General features: G+C 41.0%; 2 protein-coding genes across 4 annotated transcripts in view; one reads left to right on the forward strand and one right to left on the reverse strand.

Annotated features, from left to right (window-relative positions):
• The window catches only part of TMEM117 (transmembrane protein 117), a 320747-nt gene that overhangs the window by 277753 nt on the left and 17412 nt on the right, over positions 1-25582 (reverse strand). The gene's annotated exons all lie outside the window — the stretch shown is intronic.
• Positions 964-6934, forward strand: LOC311514375 (P2Y purinoceptor 1-like; the record flags this gene model as incomplete). Its single annotated transcript, XM_084616931.1, has 2 exons — positions 964-1018; positions 5910-6934. The coding sequence occupies 2 exons, from the start codon at positions 964-966 to the stop codon at positions 6932-6934; spliced, it is 1080 nt and encodes a 359-aa protein (XP_084473057.1).

Below are 25582 nucleotides of genomic sequence, written 5' to 3' on the forward strand. Positions count from 1 at the left end.
CTTTTTGCACATCTCGTACTATTCCATGGACTTTCTCAATTGGACATTCATGCCTGGCCAGTAGATACACTCCCTGGATCATCCCAGGCATGCTTCTCTACACAGGTGTGAAGAATGTAACCATCTAATGATGTCAGCTCTTAATTCAGCTGGGATTACTGCTCAGTCCCTTTTAAACAAAAACCTGTTTTGCACACACAGCTCATCCTTCACCTGATATTACGGGATAATCTACTTTGGCACTTGCTCCTTGAGATCTGGCTTGGAGTATGAATCGTTTTACTGATTGTAGCACCCAATCCTGTTTGGTGCTTTTATTGAATTACCTGGAACTCCCACAAGAGAGGCGAAGTTCCTGTAGCATGGTGATAGACAATCTGTTCTGGATTGTAATCTGAAATGTTGTAATCTGAAAACTATGCCCTGCTCAGTGTATGTGCAACCACTGTTGACTTTCTTGGCAGTAACTTATCCTCACCTCATAGCACTGGAGACTGAATAACGTGTGTTGTAGTGATTTGGGTGCAATCAGCAGCGGCTTATTCATGTTACCTTCTAATGGCTTGTGATCAGACTGCATGTCCACTGCCCAAAGGCAAACTGATGGAATCATTCCATTCCAAAAAGCACAGGAAAGAGCAACTCTTCTATCCTAACACATCATGTACAACAACTGAAGCATATTTTCATGATTTTATCTGTTTCTGCGATTTACAAGAAGACCTGTCTTTCTCATGGCAAAACTGGGTGGATGCAGAAAAAAAATATGGTAATAGAAATGTATCCTCCCTTACTGAAAGGAGGAGCCTAACAGTAAAAGACATCTCTCTTATGCAGTTTGACAATTGCTCTCTGAAGAGTAATCACAGTATATGGAATATTACTAAATCCACAGATTAACAACAATATTTGCAAAATAGCATTGTACTTTGAAAAGACTCCAGGTTAATGGAAAGTAAAAACATGGTTTGGAACAGAGAATTCTGTATCACAGATAATTTCAGCATTTTCAGACAAGGTAAGGGAAAGATTTACTAGATACTCCTGCCATTTCTATTCTTTTAAAGTGCCTTCCTTTTTCCTATTTTATAGGAATACATCTATCACACTCACACTGATTAATACACACATACATATACAAATGCATATAACTTTTTAAATGAAGTAATGTTTGCTTCATCTTGGCAAATTCTTAAATATCCAACTACTGTAGCTTATTTCTGACATATAGGATTTGATTTACTCTCACTCTCAGATAGGTGCATAACTTCATTGCCTGGTGAAAGAAATAGTTTATATTGTGGATTATCTGTTAAAACGTTACAAAAAACTTTACAAAATATTTGAGAATAACAACATATGCTCACTTACTATTATAGGAATAGTTTTATGTTGTATATTGTTCCATTCATACTAACAGACATAAATCCTGAAAATATAATATGCTGAATGCAGTTGAACTTGAAATGTTCGACTTTAACAGTCCATTACATTTTATTATAGCAACTCAATTCTGCACACAACATAATGTACTGAATGATTAATAACCAAAAAGATAAGATGTTACAGTGAACAAACATTGCAAACTACGTTTGATAATATATTTATAACAAAACTCCTCTTAATATTAGTTTTATAAGGCTGTGTAGAATGTGAACTAACAAGAACAGTATTGAGAGCATATGCAACTAATGGGAATATATTACATGGTGCTCAGTCAGTAATACGGAAAAGGACACCAATGGAACACCATACCACAACAACAAAAACTAGTAATCCAACCTAAATAGCACCAGGCAGCTTCAAATACAGTCATGAATGGCCAGGTAGCACTATGGAGGTCAATAAAGAGAAAGAAAGCAATTCATTCAAAATCACGGCATTAATTTTAAGGAACAGCAGAGAAGAAGGGAAAATGGACTGAGAGAGATTGGATCTTAAGGAACTAAATTATATAAATGGCATGTGATGTAATGTCTTTCTAGATTGTAATTGGATTTAATCTTTCAATAATAGAGCCAAATTAATGCCTGGTGTAACTCCACTGAAATCAAGAATGTTATACCACAGCAGAACATGGTCCTTGGTAAAAAATTACTTATACAATAAAATATTTTTGGAAAAATATTGGCCCAAGTCTAATGGAAGACAATCTTTGCCCAATATTTTATGTTAGATGCCATATGAATGGTTGTTTAATAAGCTGTAACCACAAATTAACTGTAGATAGGTCAGATTAATTTCAGTGATGTAATATGGTCTTCCCAGCTCAAAACACAAGTTCAATAAATCATTTTTGTACAAACATTGAACTCTACTGAGCCCAACAATTTAGAAGCCAAGGCAGGTAGAGTAGCCAAAGGAGATTCAGTTATCTCACTATCCACTGCTTGCCAGGCTCTGTAGAGCCTAAGAGACATTCCATGAATGGAAAGCAGAGCCCTGGGGATTTTAGAGCACTGAGGCAAGCCAAGAGGTGAATTAGCATACCTGTTACAAGCAATATACCTCACGCCACAATGCAGCTAAGGCAATTTACACCAGGTGAAGATCTGGCCCTATTTGTTCTATATAATTAAAAGGATTGAGCAACCTAATTTCTTCTAGAAACAGAAGCCAAGTTGGCTCCTATAACAGCTTGTAGCTATTCAGAGGGAGGGGAGCTGCCATAGAGTTCTAACCCATATTTCTTTCTGATCCTAAAGAAAAACCACAATGCTAATGAAAAGATGTAGAAATTAATCCAATAAAATGGATCACATTTTTTAAACCTACAATGCTTCTATGTTGTTTAGAGCTGTAGCACACTATCAAACAAAGCATGAGTAAGAGTCTGCTCTATACCTCTTAGACATAGTACAAAACTTGCAGCCCTTGTGGATGGGAAGTTAAAGTGGCTTTTATTCTCCTTTCCATCTTCCCAATTCAGGACTGCTGAAGGGGTCAGTGTGGCTCCTGGAGTGACTCAGACTTCTGCTGAGTGCTTACAGGGTATTCAGATATCCGTCCAATTTTCAAATCATAGGTATTTGGGGTTTTTTGGATGCTCCATCAGTTGATTTGTCATTTGCATCTACTCATTCTTCCAGGCCATCTCCATCAAAAGCGGACATTGATCAACTGAAAAAAAATACTTGCAGTGACTCCAGAATATTTCTTAGCCCCAAAGTTCAATCCTGTTCCTGTTGAAGTCAAGAGAAAAACACAAATTGACTTCAGTGGGAGAAGGACCAGGCACTAACAGCATTTGTGACTGCTCATTAGCAATAGAAGGATATTTTCATGCTTCTGTTGCTCATTGTTTTAGTCACTGCACTAACAATTTCCTTTCCTGCTGTCACCGTTAAGGGTTATTTATGGATTAATGATACATGAACACAGCCTTGAACACTGCAATCTGTGGGGACAAAATTCTCATAACTCACAAGTGCAATGTCCTAGCCCTAAATTCTGAAATTGATCTAATCAAATCCACTGGATCGTGTTATTCTGGTGGTACTGGCTAGCAGAGCAGTAAAGAAGAACCATTTCAGTGGCTAAGGACAGGATGCCAGGATGGGAAGAAAGAACTCTATTGTGGTGTGGGGCAGACAGGCAGATGCAGAGGGTGGAGGGGAGTTGAGGAAAGGTTGTGGGTAGAGGGGATAAAACTGAAGGGCAAGAGCATCCTTTGCAATTAATGGATCCCGGACTGCAACGAATGTTTTAGATAAGCTTACAGGAAATATTTTAACTGATGTGACTGTAAATTCCATGCAACATCTCTCTCTCTCACGGTCTCCGTTATCACTAGAAATCTTTGATACATTTATGGCATGGTACAATAAGCACTATCAGTACCTATAAGGTCTTTGGGATAGCGACCATCTTGTAAATGTTTATACAATAGATAATATAATGTGGCCCTAATCCAGATTGATGCTCTGACCAATATTGTAATATAAATAATAATTAAGGATAATAATTGCACAGGCATCATAGCTATTTTAATATTTCAGATTTGGGTATCATGATTTAGCCATCATGAGTAAGCCTGTTACAAATGTATGTTTACTAAGTAAGACTTTATATCCAGATATCAAAAGAGAGCCATAATCAAAATGGTCTTGTTCAAATACAAGCTGGAAGTCAGGAAATCCAGCCTTTTTCCAAACTTTCCCACAAGTTTCTCAGCAATTTTGGCCCCAATCCCCAAGCTGTTGGGTGCCTCAACTGGCAGGTTTGAGCACCTTCGATTCCCATCTACGTCCATTAGAGCTAAATGTCCCCAGAAGGAGCTAAGTGCCCTTACCACCTTGCTGCATCAAGCTCTTAATTTGAGCCTCAGTTTCTCCATCTAATAAAGTGCAGATACTAGTACTTGCTTACCTTGCAGGTCTCTGACCCATGATGGAAATGCCACCACATCTACAACTTCAGTCTTGATGTTTTTCAGGAAATCAGTAGCACGTTGGAAGGCAGTGTATTCTTTCACACAAGGTATTATTGTATGTGCGTTTTATTCTGAGAAAAACTTCTGAATATTCCCTAAGCAGCAGAAATAGAGAGCCTCTCCACTGGAGTGTGGATAGTGAATAGATTGCTCTGCTCTGCACCCCTGCTTTGGACAGATTTTCCACCCTTGGGAGCTGCTGCAGTAATTTGGACAGAGATGTGACAAACATAACCAGCTAGACTTAATTGTGACCCAGCCCAGCAAAATATTCAAACTTCAATTAATTATTTGTTAAGAATGCAAAATTCTTAGAAAAAAATTAAAATTAAAAGGCAAGCTAAGCTAAGGCAGAGTATGATTTCACTCCAGCACTCTAAATAACGGAAAAAGACAAGTCTAGTGCTAACTATTCATATAACTTCAGATCAAAGGACTATTTGAAACCAAATCATACAGTATAGTAAAAGAAACCCTTTCATTGAAATGACCACAAAAAAGACTTGTTAACTTGTCAGGGTTAACTTGACTTGGAAAATATTTAACAAAAACTACCACTCTTATTTTCTCCAATTTACAACAAGCTTTATCAGCATAAAACCCTTGTTGTGAAATATACACAACGCTACACACTATGCTACTCTGTTAGAGTCAAAATCACCATTTTCCCATCCACTCTTCGCCACCTCCCCCTATCAGACAAAGCCAAAGTAACTGGGCTTTGTGCAGGCAATGCCATGGAAAGTGAGACAAAATTCATTCCCCTTAGTCCCAGCAAATACAGTGTCGATGGGCTAGATTATTATTAGAATTAGACAAAAAATAAAAAGGGACCTATCAAATGCTCTAGGCATCAGACTGCCATTGACTTCAGTGGGGTCAGGATTTCATCCCAGGTTCTCAGGATTCAGAGTTTGAGGTCTCAGACTGCCAGCCGCTGAGCAGATGTCCACATTACAAATGCCACTCTCAATAAAGGTACACTTATTGACATTCAAGGTAAAAAAGGCCAAGAATACAATGAGCGTTGAGCATTAACTATACTCCGACCCTTCGAGGTCTTTCCTCCAGAGCTGGGTAAAGGCACATTGGGAGGACAGTGGGAAGATCATGCTACTGTATGCGCTCTCTCTCTCTCTTATGAAAAAATAAGTTGTCCCATGCGTTCAACCTAGATTTTCTCCTCAGGGCTAAATTTACTTACAAATATTAGGTGGAAAAGAGAGAATGTGTTGCTATAGGTTCATAATGATGGCCTGAGCTGCTGCTGCCATAAAGCAATGGTTTATCTTTTTAAAATATATATATTCTTCAGGTACTGAAGATGAGCTATTACAGAATAGCGTCTGGTTTCTGAATTGTTTTTACTGATTAAAACAAGTTGGATTTTACTCAGAGCTCTGAACTGTAAATTCAATAGATTTAATTCATGCTTTCATTTTATTTCAAAAGCTTTTGGTCTCACTTTCCCCTTTAGGCAGAGATCATGGAAAGATGCTGAATGCTACATGCATTACTTTCTTCTGCAACACCTATAGTAAACTGGAGTGGTACTGTTATTTTCTGATTATGGTTTGCCTTTTTGCTTTATTACTGGGATTTCTGGGAAATATCTTTGCAATACTACATTATGCATACAGCATAAAGTCATGGACTAGTAGCACTATATTTCTGTTCAATCTGGCACTGTGTGACTTTACTTGGATTCTCATGGTTCCTTTTTCAGTTTACTATAATCTACAGAAGTTAGCCATATACTCCAGTCAGACATTTTGCCAGTTTAAAAGAATATTCTTCAATATTAATATCTACGGAAGTATCTATTTTCTGACACTCATCAGCTTTGATCGGTATGTAGGTGCTGTCCATCCTATCAGTTCATTAAAGTGGTGGGACAAAAACAAGGCTACATTTTGTACCATTGCAATATGGATCTTCATTTTCATTGAATCAGTTCCTGATTTTTACTATACGTTTGCAGTTGGAAGACGAAATGACACTGTAGCTTGCCTGGAATACATTGGAGAACCTTTACACTTCGTAGTGCCATTCACAATCTCCAGAGTTGTATTTGGATTCCTAATTCCAGCCACAGTCATATTTACCTGCTATATGTTGACTCTTAAGGCATTACAACAACTGAAGAAGCGTCAACAGAGAAGAAATAGAATTGCTAAACCTCTGATGTTGATTTCTGTGGCAATGATTGTTTTTGCTATTGCATTCATTCCCTATCATGTCATGATGATAGCAGTATTAATTTACAGATTGAATTACCAACTAAACTCTGACAATATAAGTATGATATTTACCATTTATGAACTCACTGAAATCATCTGCAGTATTAGCAGTTGCTTAGACCCTATCATTTTTATATTGGTAAGTAAGAATTTCCATCAAAGATTTCAAATGATAAAATGTCCTGCTAATTCTGGGCGTCACTGCTGCCATTCACGGAAGGTCAGGGATATCACTGTGGCCCAGCAGAGAATGCGGAATTAAACTGCAATCCACAAAACACCCCACGTGTTTCTCATGAGCCAGTTAGTTTCAGTGTCATGCACTTTTTAATTTCTTTTTTTCAGCATGGTTACAACAATCTCTTGGGAAAGCAAAAATATTGAGAAGCCATCTGGGAAATTAGAATTGCCAGACGGATCCACTGAAAAAGAAGAACAGGCTTTTGGGGGGTTTTTGGCCATACCGTTGACAGTTTAAATATTATTATCCATTTGAGTATGTAACACCAACAGACCCCGGTCATCAGCGAGTGGGATCAAACCGAGGACCTCTGGAGCTTAGTGCATGAACCTCTACAGCATAAGCTAAAAGCTAACTGGCTGTTAGCTAAGGCTGAAGAGCAGACTCATTTTATCTCTCTTTCTAAATGGTCTCAGTGCCAACAGATGGGACAGAACACCACACCCAGGAGGTGTGTGGGTTTCATACTTCCCCTAGCTAAGGAAGCACTTCCCGAGCTTCAGAGACTTCCCAGTTGAAATCCCTGGTCATCGGTGGGCAGGATCGAACCTGGGGCGTCTGGAGCTTAATGGATGAGCCTCTACAGCATGAGCTAAAAGCCAACTGGCTGTTAACTAAGGCTGTAGAGCAGACTTATTAACTGCTCTCTAAGTGGCCTCGGTGCCACTAGATGAGACAGAACACCACGCCCAAGGGGTGGGTGGGTTACATGTACACATACACACACACACTCTCTCTCTCAGGAGTGCATAACATTCTGTGTAGCACAAACAAACCAAAAAGGGTTCTAAACAGCAGTTTATTCATTGTGGGTTAAATTCACGCCTGCACAGCCACCCAGCAGAAAGGTGATGTCCTTCAAGGACTGAAGTCCTGCAATGAGGCAAACACTCATGCCTTATCTGCACTGGAGTTCCACTGACACTGCTAGTGGAAAGTAAATCTACCTGCAAAGAGAGCGCGTGCTGCTGGGCCCCAAGTGAGCAAGGTACTTAAGTACGTGTGCTTAAGTCCATCCCTATATAGCAAAGCTTTGGAGTATAAATTGTTGCTAAACTAGGGCTTTAGAATTAGATTTTCAAAGAAGCCTAGTGGCTCTTTGAAAATCCCAGATCTAATGCAACAAAGGCTCAAAAAAGAAAGTTCAGACAAAACTCAATCTCCAAACTAAGAATACACATGAACCACCACAGTTATAACAGGGAAACATGTAATCAATCACTGAGCAACTAACTTCAAATGTTCTCCAACATATTTTCTGAACACCTTACACTAGCAAAATCCATTCATGTTTTTGATTCATCTACCTAGTGAGATGGTGTTTTGACAGCACTTACACAATTTGTTAATTATTAAAGCAGCTGTGTCAGTAAGAATATTAAATTATTTTCCAAGAGCCTTGGATAATCTATTCTTGTATTTGTACAGTTCAGTCATTGTTTCGTTTCCATAGTTTGAAAATGACTTGATATAAAATTAATTCCGTGTTCTATCAGGACCAAATTCACTTTACCATACATGTTTCAACTCTGTCAAGCAAAAACAATACCTGTCTTTGTCTAGTCCAATGGATTTTTTATGTTGTCACTAGCTATTTTAGACAGCGAAATAAAGGACTATGACTTAAGCATCTAAAGTACTTGTTAAGCTGATTCAAACTGAAATATCAGATTTCACATGAAAATGGTACATCTTTGGATCTATTCTTTCCTAAGGAGTTTTATACCCAACTGGGGAGACGAGCCCTCCTTTTCCTCCAGATGCTTCTTAATCCTAAATGTGCTTTTGTTTTAAGGAAAAAAATAAAACTATATTGTGGAGTTTGTTTTATCCATTGATTGTCCAGTACAAACTGGACAAGTTTGTTAACAATGCACTGTGTTCCATAATATAAGCCCTCACAAATGCATCACTGGACAAATACTGAGAATACTAAATATAGACACATACATCCCGAACGTGTGGAAGTAATATTCATGGGCCAGATTCCGACACCATTTACGGAGTAAGGTGCATCTCATCAAGAGAATGGACAAGAATCTGATCCCATGTGAAGAACTACACAGCCAGGGGGTGAATGAATATGTGTACCTTTGATTGCTTTCCCTGCCCTTGGCAAACTGGCCATCTCCCCCAGCATCACCCCACTGAACAGCTTCAAACAGCTGCCATTTTTTTTTCTTTAAATTGACCTGCCACAGGCACATTTCCACTCCCCAATGTAATACTGCACTCAATAAAGTTAACCTCAGTGAACACTGGATGGGCAAGATTCAGTATGGGACCAGCAACAGCTTTCCTAGGCATAATGTCACACATGTAAAGTCCAATATCTTCTGACCCTGCAGGGCATGTGGCCACAGGTTGGCCACTCCTGAATTAGATGCTTGGGGTGTTAATAGTAGTATTGCACATTAAGTAGAAGGCTCTTTTTTTTGTTATGAAAGAAGCACCCCCTTCAAAGAAGGAATCATGTGAACTGCACTTGAAGGCACTTTTTGGATTTAGAAACAAGATTAAAATGGTTTCCTCGTAAAATCCCAATCTTTACAAGACCTGAGAATTCAATCTCTGGTCACAAGGGAACCAGTAGTTGAAAAATTGTATTATTAGAAGTTCCAAGTGAGGTTGGATTGAATATGCTTAGCAAGCTTTAGACAGTTTTGTAGATAGCCCTACAGCAACTGGTATGCAATGCTTTTTCTAAGCATTGCTAAAGTGGATTTCAGAGATTCTTTAGCACAATCCATGCTTTGGATGCTTGGGTTCCACAGTAAAAAAAAAGGAATAACAATTTTTCAAGGACAACAGTGAAGAAATGGTTTAGTCAGCACCCAGTATGACTTTACAAACTCTTTATATCAGCTAGCGAAGAGCAATGATTGCCACTACCACAGTGGTATCCAGTGATCAGAAGGTGCATACATGTAATTGATCACAATGCTGTTTGTGTGCTACATTATATAGGGCAGGCCCCTGTGCAGTGAGGCCATGCAAAGAGTGAAGGTGGCAAAATAGGATGGCCTTCCCCTCCCTCCATAAACAGCTGCATGGCCAATGGGGATGAAGCAAGGAGAGAGTGAATAGCCCTGCTCTGCAGAGAGCTCATAGTGCAACCAATTAATCCGATAAAAATAAGACAGTAGCAATTCCCACTGCTCCCTCAGTAACTCCTCCAGAGAGTCAGAATGCAGACCAATGCCAGCAGCCCAAGCAGCAAGGCTCCAAGTCCTGCTGCACACTCCTCGCTGGGAGGTCAGGGAGAACAGATTGGTGAGATGCACAAAGGATGATCCCCTTGGTTAGTCTCTAAGGTGCCACAAGTACTCCTTTCCCCTTGGTTTAGTTAGGCAGGACCCACAGGGTTGGTGGTCCAGATCCTCAGTTCACTGCTACCTATTCAGATCCAGCTCTCCATCTATTCTACGTTTGCAGTGGTCCTGCACACCCTCTATCTGGCCTCTGTAGCTTTAGTGAAGCCACACAGTTTCTGTATTAATTTGTTCCCCTCCATACACTTGTTCAAAGGAAGGAACACGTGGACTGCTGTATGAAAAGTGTGAGAAAGTATGACCTGGTCTACATGTCTGTTTCCATCTTAGCTTGGCCAAAATGAGGTTGGGTTTGGCCAAATGAGGTTGCTTGAAAAAAAAACACACAGAGGCTCTTCATATCAGCAAAAGCAACGATAATATAAGTCTAAAGACTACAGGGCTGGATTGTGACTTGGACTACAAGCCCACAGAGGAGAGAAAGGGTAAGAGTAAGAAGGAGTAAGAACCACCCCCTTACACACTGTTGTAGGGCTACCCAGAACTTGTACACAGAAGTTAGCAGGTATTGCTCACCCATTTACTCCCTCCCAAGAAGGACCAGGAGCGGGCTTAATCCCCCCTACTCACTGGCCAATACAGCTGAGGAAGCATGGGAGCTGTTGTAGTTTGTTGCTGGTATAGGCCAGGAGCAAATGACTGCCCTCAACCTCCAAGCAAGCAGGAAAGAGACTGTGACTCAGGAGCGTGTCCAAGGCACAATGCCTCCCCGCAGCTGCTCCTGGGGTGGTACATCTTAGGCTCCACACCTTGCTAAGGGCTGAGCCCAAAGGCAAACATCTAGTCCTTAGAGTAGGTCTACACATTCACTGGGAGGTGTGATTCCCAGCTCAAGTAGGTGTACATAGATAGCTCTGCTCGAGCTAGCACCTAAAAATAACAGTGTAGCCGCAATGGCAGGGGCAGAGGCTGAGGCTAGCCCCCTGAGTACAATCCTACCTGACCCCCTGGGTACGTACTCTGGTGGCAAGCCTGGGCCGCCACCCATGCCACCACAGCCACACTGCTAGTTTGAGGCACTAGCTGGAGCACAGCTCGTGTGTGTACGGAGCTGGGAATCACACATCCCAGCTGCTGTGTATATGTACCCTTAGAGGTTAATTTTAGGTTACATAATTACTATGATTCAGAGTGGAAGCCCTGTTAGTCTGTATCAGCAAAAACAAGGAGGAGTCCTTGTGGCACCTTAGAGATTAACAGGCCCAGGCTGACCTTTTAGAACCCCCCATTCCTAGGTGGTGAGTCATCCACCACCTGGCTGCTTTTCCAGCAGGTTTAGGTCTCCCCTCTTCCTCCAAGCCAGAAAGCATTGCCCTCTTCTCCCAGACAGCCAGACAAACCCTCCTGCCCCACCCCTCACCCACTTAAAGTGCAGGGCGGTGACTGTCTAGCTATGCCGAAAGAATGACAGGAGACATTAGATATGGGTTTAATCAGGCCTCAACTTTATTATTAGATGTTTGGGACTAATCCGGCAGATAAAATGTGCAGTGCAAGTGAAAACCCCCACAATTCACTGGGGAGGAGGGGAGGAGTGCTTTTTACGGCTCCCCCTCCCCCACCCCTTTCCGTTCATGTCCCTCCAGCAGATCCACTGCCGGGAACCTCCAATTCCAGCCATTCCAGGGGGGGAGCAAAGGGGGAGCCTCCACCACTTTTTCATCCAGGTCCCTCCAGCAATTCCCTTGCTGGGACCTTACCGACCACCCCCGCTCGTAGGAGGGGTTACAGTGGACTATAATGATGCAGGGTAGGCTCCCTGCTGTACCAATCATAGGAGTCCTCAACTGCCACCAGCTTGCTCAATTACCAAGTACCTCTCCTTAATTCCTTTTTCAAGCCATTTATCCATTCTTTTGTGCTTTCATTTATGGAGTACCTGTGCTGAACATCCACCACAAAGAGGCACCAGCCATTAGCTTGGCTACATCCTCCCCACACCCCACCAGGTTCCCAGACATCTTCCAAGGCTTTTTTTCATATCAGCCAAAAATATGGCAGCACCTGAGTTTAACAGGTGCACCCCATTCTCCCAAAATAACTCCAGTGCCCCATAGAATATGCCAGGATGTGAAATTACTGTCCCCCACAAGGGCAACAAGAATTTGGCCACTTCCCTGTTCACATACTTCCTGGTTTTGTCCACCCCGGCGGGGTTCATGGCTCCCCACCTGACACTGCGCTGAAGCATATCCAACCAGACAATGTTAATGCCTGGAAAAATTGCCAGGATCTGCTTCAGGTTCCTCCTACTTTGAAGCATTAACTCCACCCCTTTAAGTGTTCCCAGATCAATTTCTCCCAGGGATATCACCAAAATATCTGGTGGCCACTGACACGCCTGCACAGCATACAAGAGCGGTATCAGTTGATCCCATAACATACCCCTCCATGCATGCCAACTGAGTAATGGTTCGCCACCAAATCCCAGCTGGGAGTCCTCGGGCAACCTGGATGCATGCCTATGCACCCAAAACACAATATTGTGCCCACAGATCCACACCCTCGCATGTATAACCGGCTGTCCTGTATCTGAAATGAGAACACAACCAATTAATGTTGATTTCCCACCTGTAGTCTTACATATATTCAGTATGCAGTTGACTGCCAGTGCCCGATTACCAGAATAGCCTCTGTTTCCATACCTATCTGCACTGCTGCCATAGCCGCCCCCATTCTGAACGAGTGGGGACCAAATTCATGTGCTGGCACCCCCAACCTTGTTATCCCCCGTCTCAATATGGTAATCAGTTGATATGCCATGAGGGGAATCCTGTCTCCATGTACAAAAAGGGGGCCTTCTCCCTTCCACCATATTGCCATGTAAGCCCTCAATGCCCAAACACGGCAGACCCCAGGCTTGCCACCCTCCCATAGGGTAACGAATGCACCCCGGCCTACTTGATCAGTCTGTCTCTAAGGTGCCACAAGGACTCCGCGTTGTTTTTGATAATTACTATGAAATTTCCTTCCCTCTTCTACTATCACCACCTAGCCATGCTCCATCTCTGTATCATTCAACAGTGTATAGTCCTCTATGGCTGACAACATTTCTAGAAGTTCTCTCTCCTCTTGATAAATGAGGTTATAATCAGTTGATAGCACTTTTTTAAAAATGTATTTACTCGACCATGCAGAGCTGATGCTAATGTTGTCCTGATTAAAATTAATGTTTCCCTGCAAAACAAAAGTTAAAAGGTACTGAGACATCTGCTTATATTTACCTAGTCATATTTTCATTTGGAAACACATGGTCCTAAAATGGTTTACTATAATATTCCCCATTTCAGTTTGACACATGCAAATACAGTAAAATAAAACTATTCCATTTTGCTGCAATAAGAGAACAATAAACTGAATAATTAAGAGACAAAGTCAACATTTTCACGGATTACAATGTATGTTGCAATACTGTGTTCTCCTAGGTCACTGTTTGCATTAATTCTGAGGATATGGTGCCTAATAAAATGCCCAGATGGTCTTAATAAGTTAGTTAAACACTGTAATTCATTAGCCCACAAAACAACCTGCATGGTATGGGTCACAACATGCTGTGCAGCACATCCAGACTCTCAGATATGCACTGTTCTAGAAACCTGGATAGATACAGATAGAGGAGATCCAAATTTTGCAGACTCCTTAAAGATTTGAACATTTCTGGATGTGATGGACTGTGTTCAGAAATAGAGGACCAGCTTCATCAGTTATTACAGTTGAGTTGGGGCATGTTTCATCAGAGAAGCAAGAATTAAAGTGCTACTGTAGAAATCTATCAGCTGAAGGGGTAAATCATGCCGTGTGTCTTTAAACTGCTGTATGAAAAGGTATCTTTACACCTGCATGAACATTAATTTTGCTTTCCAGTGCTATGATCTCACTGATGAGCTGCCTTGAACTGAAACTTTAAGAAATAAGGTAAAAGTTACACTTCTTTAATCGCAATAACCAAGTTTTCCTAGAAATTGTGGTTTTCATTTTGATTTACATAAATACCATCAGAAAAAATTGTCTTTCCTTTTCAAAACCCCCAGATAACAAAAATTTCAGCCAGATCCTCAGCTGTAAATTGGCATAGCTTCATTGAAGTCATATAGCAATGCTGATCTACACCAGCTGGAGATCTAGCCCTCAGTCTTTACAATCTACAGGTGAAATCCATTCCATTGCAATAAAGTGTGAGTATTCAGACTCTGTGCAAGTGTCATAAATATAAAGGGAAGGGTAAACACCTTTAAATCCCTCCTGGCCAGAGGAAAAACCCTTTCACCTATAAAGGGTTAAGAAGCTAAGATAACCTCACTGGCACCTGACCAAAATGACCAATGAGGAGACAAGATACTTTCGAAGCTGGAGGGGGGAGAAACAAAGGTTCTCATTAAAGGGGGTGTAGGGCTTGGGGGAATTTTGGGGGGAAAGATGTTTCCAAGTGGACTCTTTCCCTGTTCTTTGTGTAACCCTTTGGTGGTGGCAGCTTTTAATCTAAGCTAGTAAGAATAAGCTTAGGGGGTCTTTCATGCAGGTCCCCACATCTGTACCCTAGAGTTCAGAGTGGGGAAGAAACCTTGACAGCAAGTGCTCTAATGGAGAGGAAATATCTATCCCCAGCCCAGGGCGAGGGTGTGGCATCACCATGAGTCCCTTCTCCTATCAACAGGGATAACAGTTACAGCCCAACCACACCAGTTCCACACTGTTTTGGGGGCCACTAGATCCTCATAAATGTGGATCTGTGGCCATGCACCAGCCCAGCCTATGCAAGGCAGGCACAGAGATACTTTCTGTAACTGGTAGGGGTGAACAGACATTCCTCTGTGGCTGCTCCACCAGCGGGTGTCCTGTGCAGCCTACAAGTAGGGTTTTAGTGGCGTGGAAGGCCTAATGCTGACGCGCTGTACCATGGGGAAAATTCATCCTATAACTTTCTGTTTAAGCCAATTATATATCCAAGAATAAAATTCAAGAACTTGTGTAGTAAAGATACAAACTATAGCAACAAAAAGCTGTGGGACAAACCATGCAGACATATCACTAAATCCACCTCTAACTTAAGGCTGAAACTTACTCAGCAGAGCTATTTTTAGGACATATCAGACACCCACTGGAATGTAAAAGGCAGAGGTGAAAGAAAATAGTAAATTCTTAAACTGTGCATAAAATAATAGAACTCTAATGCGTTCTGATAAAACCATAATTCATATTTCTAGTAGGGAACAAAATAAAATGTAGTTTTGAATGAAAATATCCCAAAGTGACATGAAAATCTTTACATTAGGGGACAAAGAGTATCCTTACATGAGAAATATATTTGTATGATACGGAGGGGAAAAAATCCCATAGCTTTAGGGCTGGTAAACTCCCTTTCATTTTTAAATACCCACGGAATAGGTGGTATGTTCAGCTGTGCTGAGGGCATCTCAAAGTCTCGAGTCTTTAACAAACAGTTACTATATTTTAAAAGAAATAAATAGAAAGCATAGAAAATGTTAACATGTATCCTCAACTCTGCAGGGCAACCGTCAGAGCAAGAAGTTTTATTTTCTTCAAAGGTAAGTACTTCATAAAGGAACATGGGAATTGTCATTCTTGATCAGACCAATGGTTCCTCTACCCCAGTATATCCTGACCATGGCCAGTAGGAAGGTGCAAGTAACCTTAGATTGGCCAATTAAAAAATGATCTGCTAATAAGGGAAATTAGACACCCTTCCCCCATTGTATTAAGTGTGAGCTGAGAGCATTTTAGGATTGAACTCAATAAGCATGAAAGGCTATAAGTGTAAAATCTGACTCTCTGCTTTCAGTTTATCCCGCTCTAACATAAATGCCATTATACCTAGACATTATACCTTCACCATTACTGAAACTGCAATATCTAGGCACTGTGGAAAGGCAGGGGCCTCGTCTATACAGCAAATTACTGCACAGCAAGCCTGGGTGTGAATCGACAGCTGTCAGTCACCAGGTGGGCTGGCTAAGGCAGGATCAGATGCTGGCTAGCATGGACACAGGCATAGACTAGAGCAGCAGCAGACTGCAGCAGGAGCAAGGGCTGGCTGGAGCAGAAGCTGGAGTGAGAGCAGACTGCTGAAACTACTGGCAATGGGAATACTTCCAGATGGATCACAGGCAGTGGTGTCAAGCAGACTGGAGGGACTGCTTTCCTTAAGAACCTATATACCAGCCTTGGCATCACACAGATGTGTCCTCACCTGTGAACTGGCTGAACGGCACAGGGCCTATCACAAGACCTGCTGGTAATTGCCTCTGACTCATCACACTCTGGATCAAAGATGGCTCATCAGGCTTAAGAAGGCTAGGGCTCAAAGTTAAATCAGGATTAGGCAGGCTCAGAGATACCATAACAGCGCATCAACTGCCGGGTGGACCCCGCTACAGGACACTGAAAGTTCCATAGTACACTTTGGGAGCATGTCAAAGTGCTCTACTGAACTTCTAGGATACATCTACACAGGGATAAAAGACCTGTGGCACAGCCATGGCTGGCCCAGGTCAGCTGACTACCATTCATGGGGCTCGGGCTCTGGAGCTAAAAATTGCTATATAGACATTCTGGTCCAGACTCCAGCCCAAGGTGCCAGACCGAGCCTAAATGTCTACCCAGCAATCTTTCATCCCCACAGCCTAAGCTCAAGTCAGCTGACCCAGGCCAGCCACATCCACTGTGTAGATGTACCCCCCTAGTACATAGTAGCAGTGTCCACTTAATGAGTTAGTCTGGCAAGCTAGTGCGCTGTAGATTCAAACGATGGATTGCCATGTATTAACTAGTCATCTAGACAAGCCCTTAATGCACCACCTGAGTTATGGTGAGCAGACAAGTTTAACTCTGAATTTCTTTGCTTTGGTCAATTTAAGGTAGACTTGTGATGTCCTTTTAAATATAAGTTTTGTATTTACCGCTGTTAGTATTACATCAGGCTGACACAACTGTGCTGAATCAATTCAAAAGAAAACAGTGAAAATAGACTACACTGATTTCTTGTAATGCTTTAGAACAATTTTCAGTGAGTAAACAAACAGATGAAAAATCTGCTTTAGCAGTTGAAAAAGCAAATGTGTTTCTTGCTGAAGTGCAAGAGCTCAGCAGGTGTGATACATTCCAGATTATAAAATGTTCAATGAAAGTTACTTTGGTGAATAAATTTCTCCTCTCTCTAGATAACTTCAATATAAAGAAAATTATCTTAGTTAGAAGGCACCTAGGGAATGTGTGGTGATATGCTTTTATTGTCTTCCCCTTTTGAAAAGTTTCAAAAACTACATACGTTCGAACTACAACATATTTAAAATTCTCTTGTGGCCTTCTGTACTCCGAAACTAATGCAAGATTCTTCTTCATTCTACTTCTCATAAATTGTTTCAGAACTCCATCCAAGGCAGTAATTAGAGGGTTTTTTTCCAGTACTTCACAGAAAAAGAGTTTAACTGGAATCCAGATTCTTCACAGGTGACATTTCTGCCTTGAAAAAAATAGCTCCAGTATAGTATTCAGTGTGTTGATGTCCATGTTGGTCACAGGATATTAGACAGACAAGGTGGGTGGGTAAGGTAATATCTGAAGAAGTGCTCTGTGTAACCTCAAAAGCTTGTCACTCTCACCAACAGAAGTTGGCCCAATAAAAAATATTACCTCATCCACCTTCCTTGTGTCTCTAGCTCCAGTATAGTACATATCCAAGGTAATACCAACATTAACCTATGGTGGGCAGTGCTGTGATTTCTTTGTCTCAATACTAAATTAACATTACCATGAAATAGAGGTTATCAAACTAAATGTTACAAACCATTTATTCATTGAATAGGGTCATTCTGCTCATTGATAGTTGCTCACAAACTGATCACAATTTATGAATGTGTTATTTATAACTCTTTGACAAAATTGTTTTTACAAATGTATTTGAGTCTGTGGGTTTTTCCAAATCGTTCACAACGTTTACAGGAAATGTATTTGGCCAGATTCTCTTCACCTAAACTGGCTTCTTTACACTGGTTGGACAGTGCAGAGAAGTGGAATCTGGACAGAATTATCCCAGAGAGGGGAGTTCTCAGCTGGCATAAAGCCAGGGTACCGAGCTCCTATGCCAAATGTTCCTCCCTCAACCTGCAATAAAGGGCATGTCAGAGATGGGGGGTAGGTTTTCAGGGACAGAAAGAGGCTGCAATGCAGCTGTGCTCTGTCAGTTCTCAGCTTTCATACAATGCCTTGGGGAACCTTACTGGACCAACATAAATAGAGAAATCTTTAACCTCCTTTACATTACAGTTTAAAAGAACAAAGATCAGAAAGATCTTGGTAGCAAACTTGAAGGAAGGGAAAATGCAGCCAGAACTTACAAATCCACTAAAAAAAATTGCCTTTTATATGCTTTTGTAGATGATTAGTCTTTGCTTCAGATTAATTTCTGGAGGTAGCAAAATTCTGGAGGCCAGGGCCTGCTATCATGAAAGCCCTGCCCCTAGTTCACTCAAGTCTCACTCTCTAGAGATTAATAGTAGTGCACCAACAGTAAACAGTGAGGAAATCTTAAAAAGCAATTGGAAAGACATGCTGCATCGTTGTCCTCATTATCTCCTGTAGTTATCACACACAGTATTCCCAGGAGTTTTACAGATCACTATTCTGAGATTACAACATAGCGGCTTTACTTTCCCCCCTCCTGCCCCCAGTACCCTCTTCTTTCTGATGGTGTCCTAAGGAACACAGGATTCCAAGGAATCCTTCTTTAGGGTATGTTCTCTACTCTATGTTCATTGATCCTAATGAAAGAATATGAACCTCTCATCTCTTGTAATTTATCTAACATGCACATCTATCAGACTCACATTTGTATTTGTGAGGTTCTGTGATTGCAACATATGCTCCTGTAGTTGAAAATTTGGTCCATTTATATGAGTTTATTGATAGTGATGGATTAGTAGTGAATGAATTGAGCATATAGCCAGACTGATAATGACCCAGTCAAAGATTATGCTTTAAAAAGAAAGATGCATGTTTTTATTTCTACCTTCCTCTGCTCTGTCATTTACAGGTTCCAGATCATTGAGGTCCAATCTGATGAGTTCCATCTACATTTTGTCATAGTTAGGAGCCAAATGATCCCTTGTCTTTTGTCTAACTTTCCCCTACATCTCACATAGTCATGGGCTTTTATCATCCATAATAAACACACACAAAAAGTCTTTTGTGCTTTGCCATCCAAAAGGAAACATGCTGTGTCTGAACACTACAAGATTATGTTCCTTTTTGGAGACTAACGAATTTATTATGTTCTTTTTTGGGGAAGTTCTGTAGCCTGTGTTATACAGGAAGTCAGACTAGATCGGGGTAGGCAACCTATGCCATAGGGGCCGAAGGCGGCACACAAACTGATTTTCAGTGGCACTCACGCTGCCCGGGTCCTTGCCACTGGTCCGGGGGGCTCTGCATTTTAAATTTAATTTTAAATTAAGTTTCTTAAACATTTTAAAAATCTTTACTTTACATACAACAATAGTTTAGTTCTATATTATAGACTTGTAGAAAGAGCCCTTCTAAAAATGTTAAAATGCATTACTGGCATGCTAAACCTTAAATTAGAGTGAATAAATGAAGACTCGGCATACCACTTCTGAAAGGTTGCCGACCCCTGGACTAGATGATCACAATGGACTCTTCTGCCCTTGGAATCTATGAATTTATGAATTCCTTTGTTTTAGTTGGTCATATATTCACTTAGTGCCTTTGGGTTGTCGTGATATTTTGAAAGTTCTTAACTGATTTCCCAAGTACCCCACAGCAATAACATCTGAGCAGCCCCAAATACAGTACCATCCCTGATGCATCTTTCAAGAAAAAAGTGATTATACTCAGAGAACCCTGCTGTACCAAGGTTAATACTATCTGATAGGAGGGACTTCATGCAGCAACAGAATGGCACTTTCAATATGTTCCAGGCTGATCATTTAAACCAGTTTTTCCCACACCCATGTCCTAATGAAACTAGCATAACACCTTATAAATGGGCATAGTCATGTCTGCTTGTTGGTGGCAGGCACTAAAGTGGATGCAACTAGTTAACCAAGTCCTCCACCCAGTGGCTGGACTTACTGTGTGCAACCTGAATATACTACAGCTAAGCCTCAAACCAGGACTTTGTGGGTATCAGCAACATTTCTAACAAAGGACCCTTAACTAGGAGTTGTGCTAAGTTTGTCTCAGGTCGTTTATTACCTTACAGACACCATGCCATTCTTATTCAGAGGCCGGGAGGTACTGCATGCAGCAAAAATATCAGCTATTTCAATAAATGTGTTTGATTCCACGCCAGAAAACAGTGGAATGGGCTTCCCCTGGTTTTGTATGGGCTTCCCCTGGTTTTGGGTATATGCCAGACTTGAACTGAAGCCCCTTAAAGATTTTTTTAAAAGTTTCCTTAGCAAAAAATGCATAGTTCTGAACTTTTATATGTAAGGATTGTAACAGGGTGGCTTGCCCCTTTAAGGGCTCTAGGCCAGGGGCCAGCCAAGCCGAGTTATTTAGTAGGGACACCTGCAAAGGAATCAGTGGACTCCCCTATAAAGAGCAACAGAAGGTTGCCGAGAAGAGTGGGAGAATTGCTTTATTTCCCAGTTCACCAATGCCTTCAACTATGTGACTGTGGAGACTGACTGCTCATGCCCAGACCCCTCAGTCACAAACCAAAGACCTCAGTGAAACTGGGAAATAATCTCTGTAGCTTCCTCCTGTGTTTTATAGGAGAATGAGCTGATCCTTGCTCAGGTGTGCCTACTTATTCCTGGTCTACATAGGAATTTATGTCAGCATCCATACCCCTGAGAGAGGTAGGTATACCGACCTAACCCCCAGACAGTGATAGGTCAACAGAAGACTTCTTTACTCTCAGGGAGGTGAATCCCCCCAGTCGGCATAGGCAGTGTCTTCACTGAAGTGCTACAATGACACAACTGTACCACTGTCGCGTTTTAAGTGTAGACAAGCCCTTAGTAATTAGGGTTGGTTGGCTCCAGGCCTTTAACCCTTAGAGGGGCAAGCCACCCTGTTAAAAGAATTAATGTTCACAGAAGTAGAAAGAGGAACTACAGTTAAGTCTTTTTTGGCTCTCTGCAAAAATGGCCCTGTAGAATAATGTTTTTCGAGAAAGTTCATATTTATACTGAACAAATACATAGGAGCCCAGGTCTCCAAGTGACTCTCAAAAACTCATGCAAGTAGTTCCCATTAAAGTACATAACCCCTCTCAGAAAAGGAGGCTTCAGGGACATTAATCAATCATACTAGATAGCCCCTGCATCTTATTTACACATGCATCTTCACTGAGGTTGTCAACCTTCAGAATGCTGTCAAAGAAGATGTATTTTGTATGTACAAATGGAGAGTACAAATTCCTTTAAGAAGTAATCAAAACCTTTTTATTTAAAGGCCTCTGTAAGCAAATGAATTTCTAAGCAGGTTTATTTTGCAGTATGTTGCCTATAAAATAAACCAGCTCAAGAAAATTACTATATTCAGAAAGTTAATTTATCTGCAAAGTAGGCTAGAAGGGAATTCAACCCTGGGAGAGGGAGCAATTTGTGTTAACACTGACACACTAGACCAAATAAACAATTTTATAGGCTCTACAGGAAGTTTTTGAAACCACAACTCACCATAACCAGAGAACTGCAAGATGTGGGGCCAGGTCCCCAATGGAGTTAAGATGATACACACCAGCTGAAAATCTGGCCCTCAACAGTCTAACACAAGGAAAATAGGAGATTAATCAAGGTTTTGACAAGGAAATACTGGGCTCCTTTTAGAAGAAGGAGAGAAATGACAAACAAATTCAGTTTTGGGTAAGATTTTCATAGAGCAAGACCCACGTTTTGCGTGGTTTCTTGTGCCTACTTTTGTGAAGCTGTGTGAGCATATAAAATATTTGTATATGCAAAATGGGTACATGAATGCCTAAATATCTATTTGCATCTGGAGAGCCCTATTTTGCATGCACAACTGTGGAAAACACAGATGAAAATGTACAAATATGTATTCAAAAATGTACCCAAATCTCGGGGATAAGGTAATGAATACATTCCCCTTAAATTTTACTTTGTATTAAAGGTAGACATAATTTAGTGATGTGTTCGTAGCATAGGATTATTTTTGCAGCATTTAACAATATTCAGTAAAATAAGCAGAAGACATTGTTTTAGCACACATTTGATTCTATGCCTTACAAAGAATGATGATGGATAAGCACTCCATCCAAAAAACAAAATTAGAGCTGGCTGAGAAATAGAATTTACCCCCCATGAAAAATTTCAACTGTGTGGAATACTTTTTCATACCAAATCAGGACAAAGCCAAAAATCTCAAAATGTTTTGTGGAACTGAAATTCCACATTATTTTGGTTTGGAATCACCAAAATGTTCCCATAGCAGGAAAGTTTTGGTGGCGTTTCCAAAATAAAATATGCTTCCCAGGATCCACAGCAGCCCATTCAGTGGGTTACTTTGTTTCAAAGGCTCCCAGTCTCCTCTCTCCATGACCTACTGAGCTGGCCAACTCCAAGGCTCCCCACCCAGCAAGCTGTGGAGGTGGCTCATCTTCTATGTATGTCATTCAGGGAGTTGGGAAGCCCAGAGAGCCTGGTAGCCAGGCAGCTAACTTGCCCAGCTCACTGGCAGCCAGCCGGGTAGCTGGGAACTTTTCACCCCTTTCGGAAGGAATGCTGCAGCTGCTCTGAATCCAACTGTCACATATTGGACACTGGTACTTTTTTAAACTGATGTGAAAATAGAAGTTACCTTGTAGAGACACACTAGAATGGCAGCCTCCATTTCCTGCACTAAAAACAGGTTATTTTAGCATGTTTGCAATTCATTAGTATCTTCCCTGGAAAGGTTTCAGAGTGGTAGCCGTGTTAGTTTGTATCAGCAGAAAGAACGAGGAGTACTTATGGCACCTTAGAGACTAACACATTTATCTGAGCATAAGCTTTTGTGGGCTAAAGCCCATTTCATCGGATTCATGTAGTGGAAAATACAGTAGGAAGATATATGTATGTACAGAGAACATGAGGGCAACCCCCATTTTTTCATATTGTGTGTGTGTGTGTGTGTGTGTGTGTGTGTGATATATACACACACACAGAACATGAAAAAATGGGGGTTGCCCTCATGTTCTCTGTACATACATATATCTTCCTACTGTATTTTCCACTACATGAATCCGATGAAATGGGCTTTAGCCCACAAAAGCTTATGCTCAAATAAATGTGTTAGTCTCTAAGGTGCCATTAAGTACTTGTTCTTTTCCCTGGAAAGGTAATTCATGCAACACACTAGAAACCTACTGACTCTTCTCACCTCCATCTGTCCAGCTGCATCTAGGATTTTTCTTTTTTTTTTTTTTGGCAGAGAACCACTGAATGTTTCCTTATCAAAAGCTAAGAAGTGTGTCAGTTTGTTTGTTTTTAATTTTAAGAGGTCTTCAGAAATAAATTGCTGCAAAACAGGCAAATGTGATCAACAGACAAGATGGGTGAGGTAATATACTTTATTGGACCAACTTCAGTTAGTAAGAGAGGCAAGCTTTCAAACTCCTCCTCAGGTCTGTATTTCTTTCACCAACAAAAGTTGGTAAAGTAAAAGATATTACCTCACCCAGTGACCTTATCTCTCATAGCTACAACACTGAATGCAAATATGATTGATTTACATTCTCTCCACTAGTCAGGCTCTGTTTTTCTCCCCCCTATGATTTTAGGGAATTATCCATTTACCAACACAAACATTGAGAGGAAATGAAATCACTACTATTCTAATTTTTCTCCATCATATTTAAGTGCTACACTTCAACTTAGCTATTTTAAAGACCAGAAATTCATAATTTAACTAACTGTAATTTTCAGCGAGTCCCACTAGAAGATGCTCCTCTATTGGAAGACAACTAATTCTGTTCTCCCAACTTAATATAAGCCTTATGTCTTTATGTAACATGATGTATAATTTATATCTAATAACCACACTGATCACAGACTTTGTTAAACCATAGGCATAAACACTAAATTTGCAAATGTTCAGTATTAGGAACTCCACTGCAGTACCATGTGTGGTGTGAGCAGTTAGACACCAGATGCCAGTGACAGATCCTTAGCTGATGTAAGTACACTGAAGTCAGTGGAGCGATGGCAATTTCTACCAGTTGAGGATCTGCCCCCTATTGCTTTAGGAGAGGGCTAGAGCATGATCTCCCTTTATTAAGTTCCCCCTACACCACATGCTGGTCTTTACTGGAGGACCAAGAACTCTACAAGTTTAACCCAGCTCCACATTTCCTTTTCTGTATAGTTTTAAAGCTGTTTTTACTTAATATAAAGAATTCAAAATAAAACCCAAATCATTTAAAACGATTTACATTAAAATCTTCTTAAAGCTCTTGAGCCAAAACTTTTTGTCCTGGCCTCACCTCTACTAATCCTTTCGCTTTGTGATAAATATTGAAGTTTTGTTGCTACTAAGTTTTATTTCACCAGCTTTTTTTTTTTATCTTGGACTTTTGGCTTTCCCTTTTTCTCCTGCCCCTTGACCGTCTCAGTACTCTCTTTGTCTCTGTACTGCCCTTTTCCTGCTCTTTGGCGTTATTATGTTTGTATTTCTTTGAGTTGCTTTTTACATTTGCTAGCTCTGGGTTCCCCATAGTGTCTGGTTCACAGTCTTCTTGATCAAATGGAGAATCCTCTTCTACTTCATAAGGTTTGTCACCTGCAAGTCTACATCTGTATAGCTCTCACTATATCCATGAATGAGGTCATCCCTCTGTCTGTGGAATAGGAGTTCATCTTGCCTGCCTTCTGCACCAGTCTAAGTTCTCAGGCAAATTAGGCATCTTTCAAGTCATAGTAGCACCAATATTTTGTGTGGAGCCTAATTTGAATCCAGTCAGTGAACTAACTTGTTTTCATCTGCAATAAGCTCCAGGCTTGATCTAGTTTCTGTGGCATCAATCTCTACATTTGTGGGCTTATCTGTTAAATTTGCTGATAAACCCAGCACAGGTTTATGATTACAATCATCACTGAACTGCTCCTCAGGGGAAGGATGTGGCAGCAGAGGAGTCAGAACTTCATTCTGATCAGTATCACACTCCAACATCTGCAACTCTATAATCACGTCTGTCAGACACTTCTCTTTCTCTGGCTCTTTTTCACTCTCATATTAGTGCCATGAAGCTCTGTTGCCAGGTCTGCTGTAGAAATTCTCTCTTTCTGGGATATTTTCCCACCATTCTCAGCACAGCTGCAATGAGTTTGAGAGCTCTGTAGCCTTCCCTGCTGTG

This window comes from Lepidochelys olivacea, assembly GCF_965140295.1.
Source record: "Lepidochelys olivacea isolate rLepOli2 genome assembly, chromosome: 1".
NCBI lineage: Eukaryota > Metazoa > Chordata > Testudines > Cheloniidae > Lepidochelys > Lepidochelys olivacea.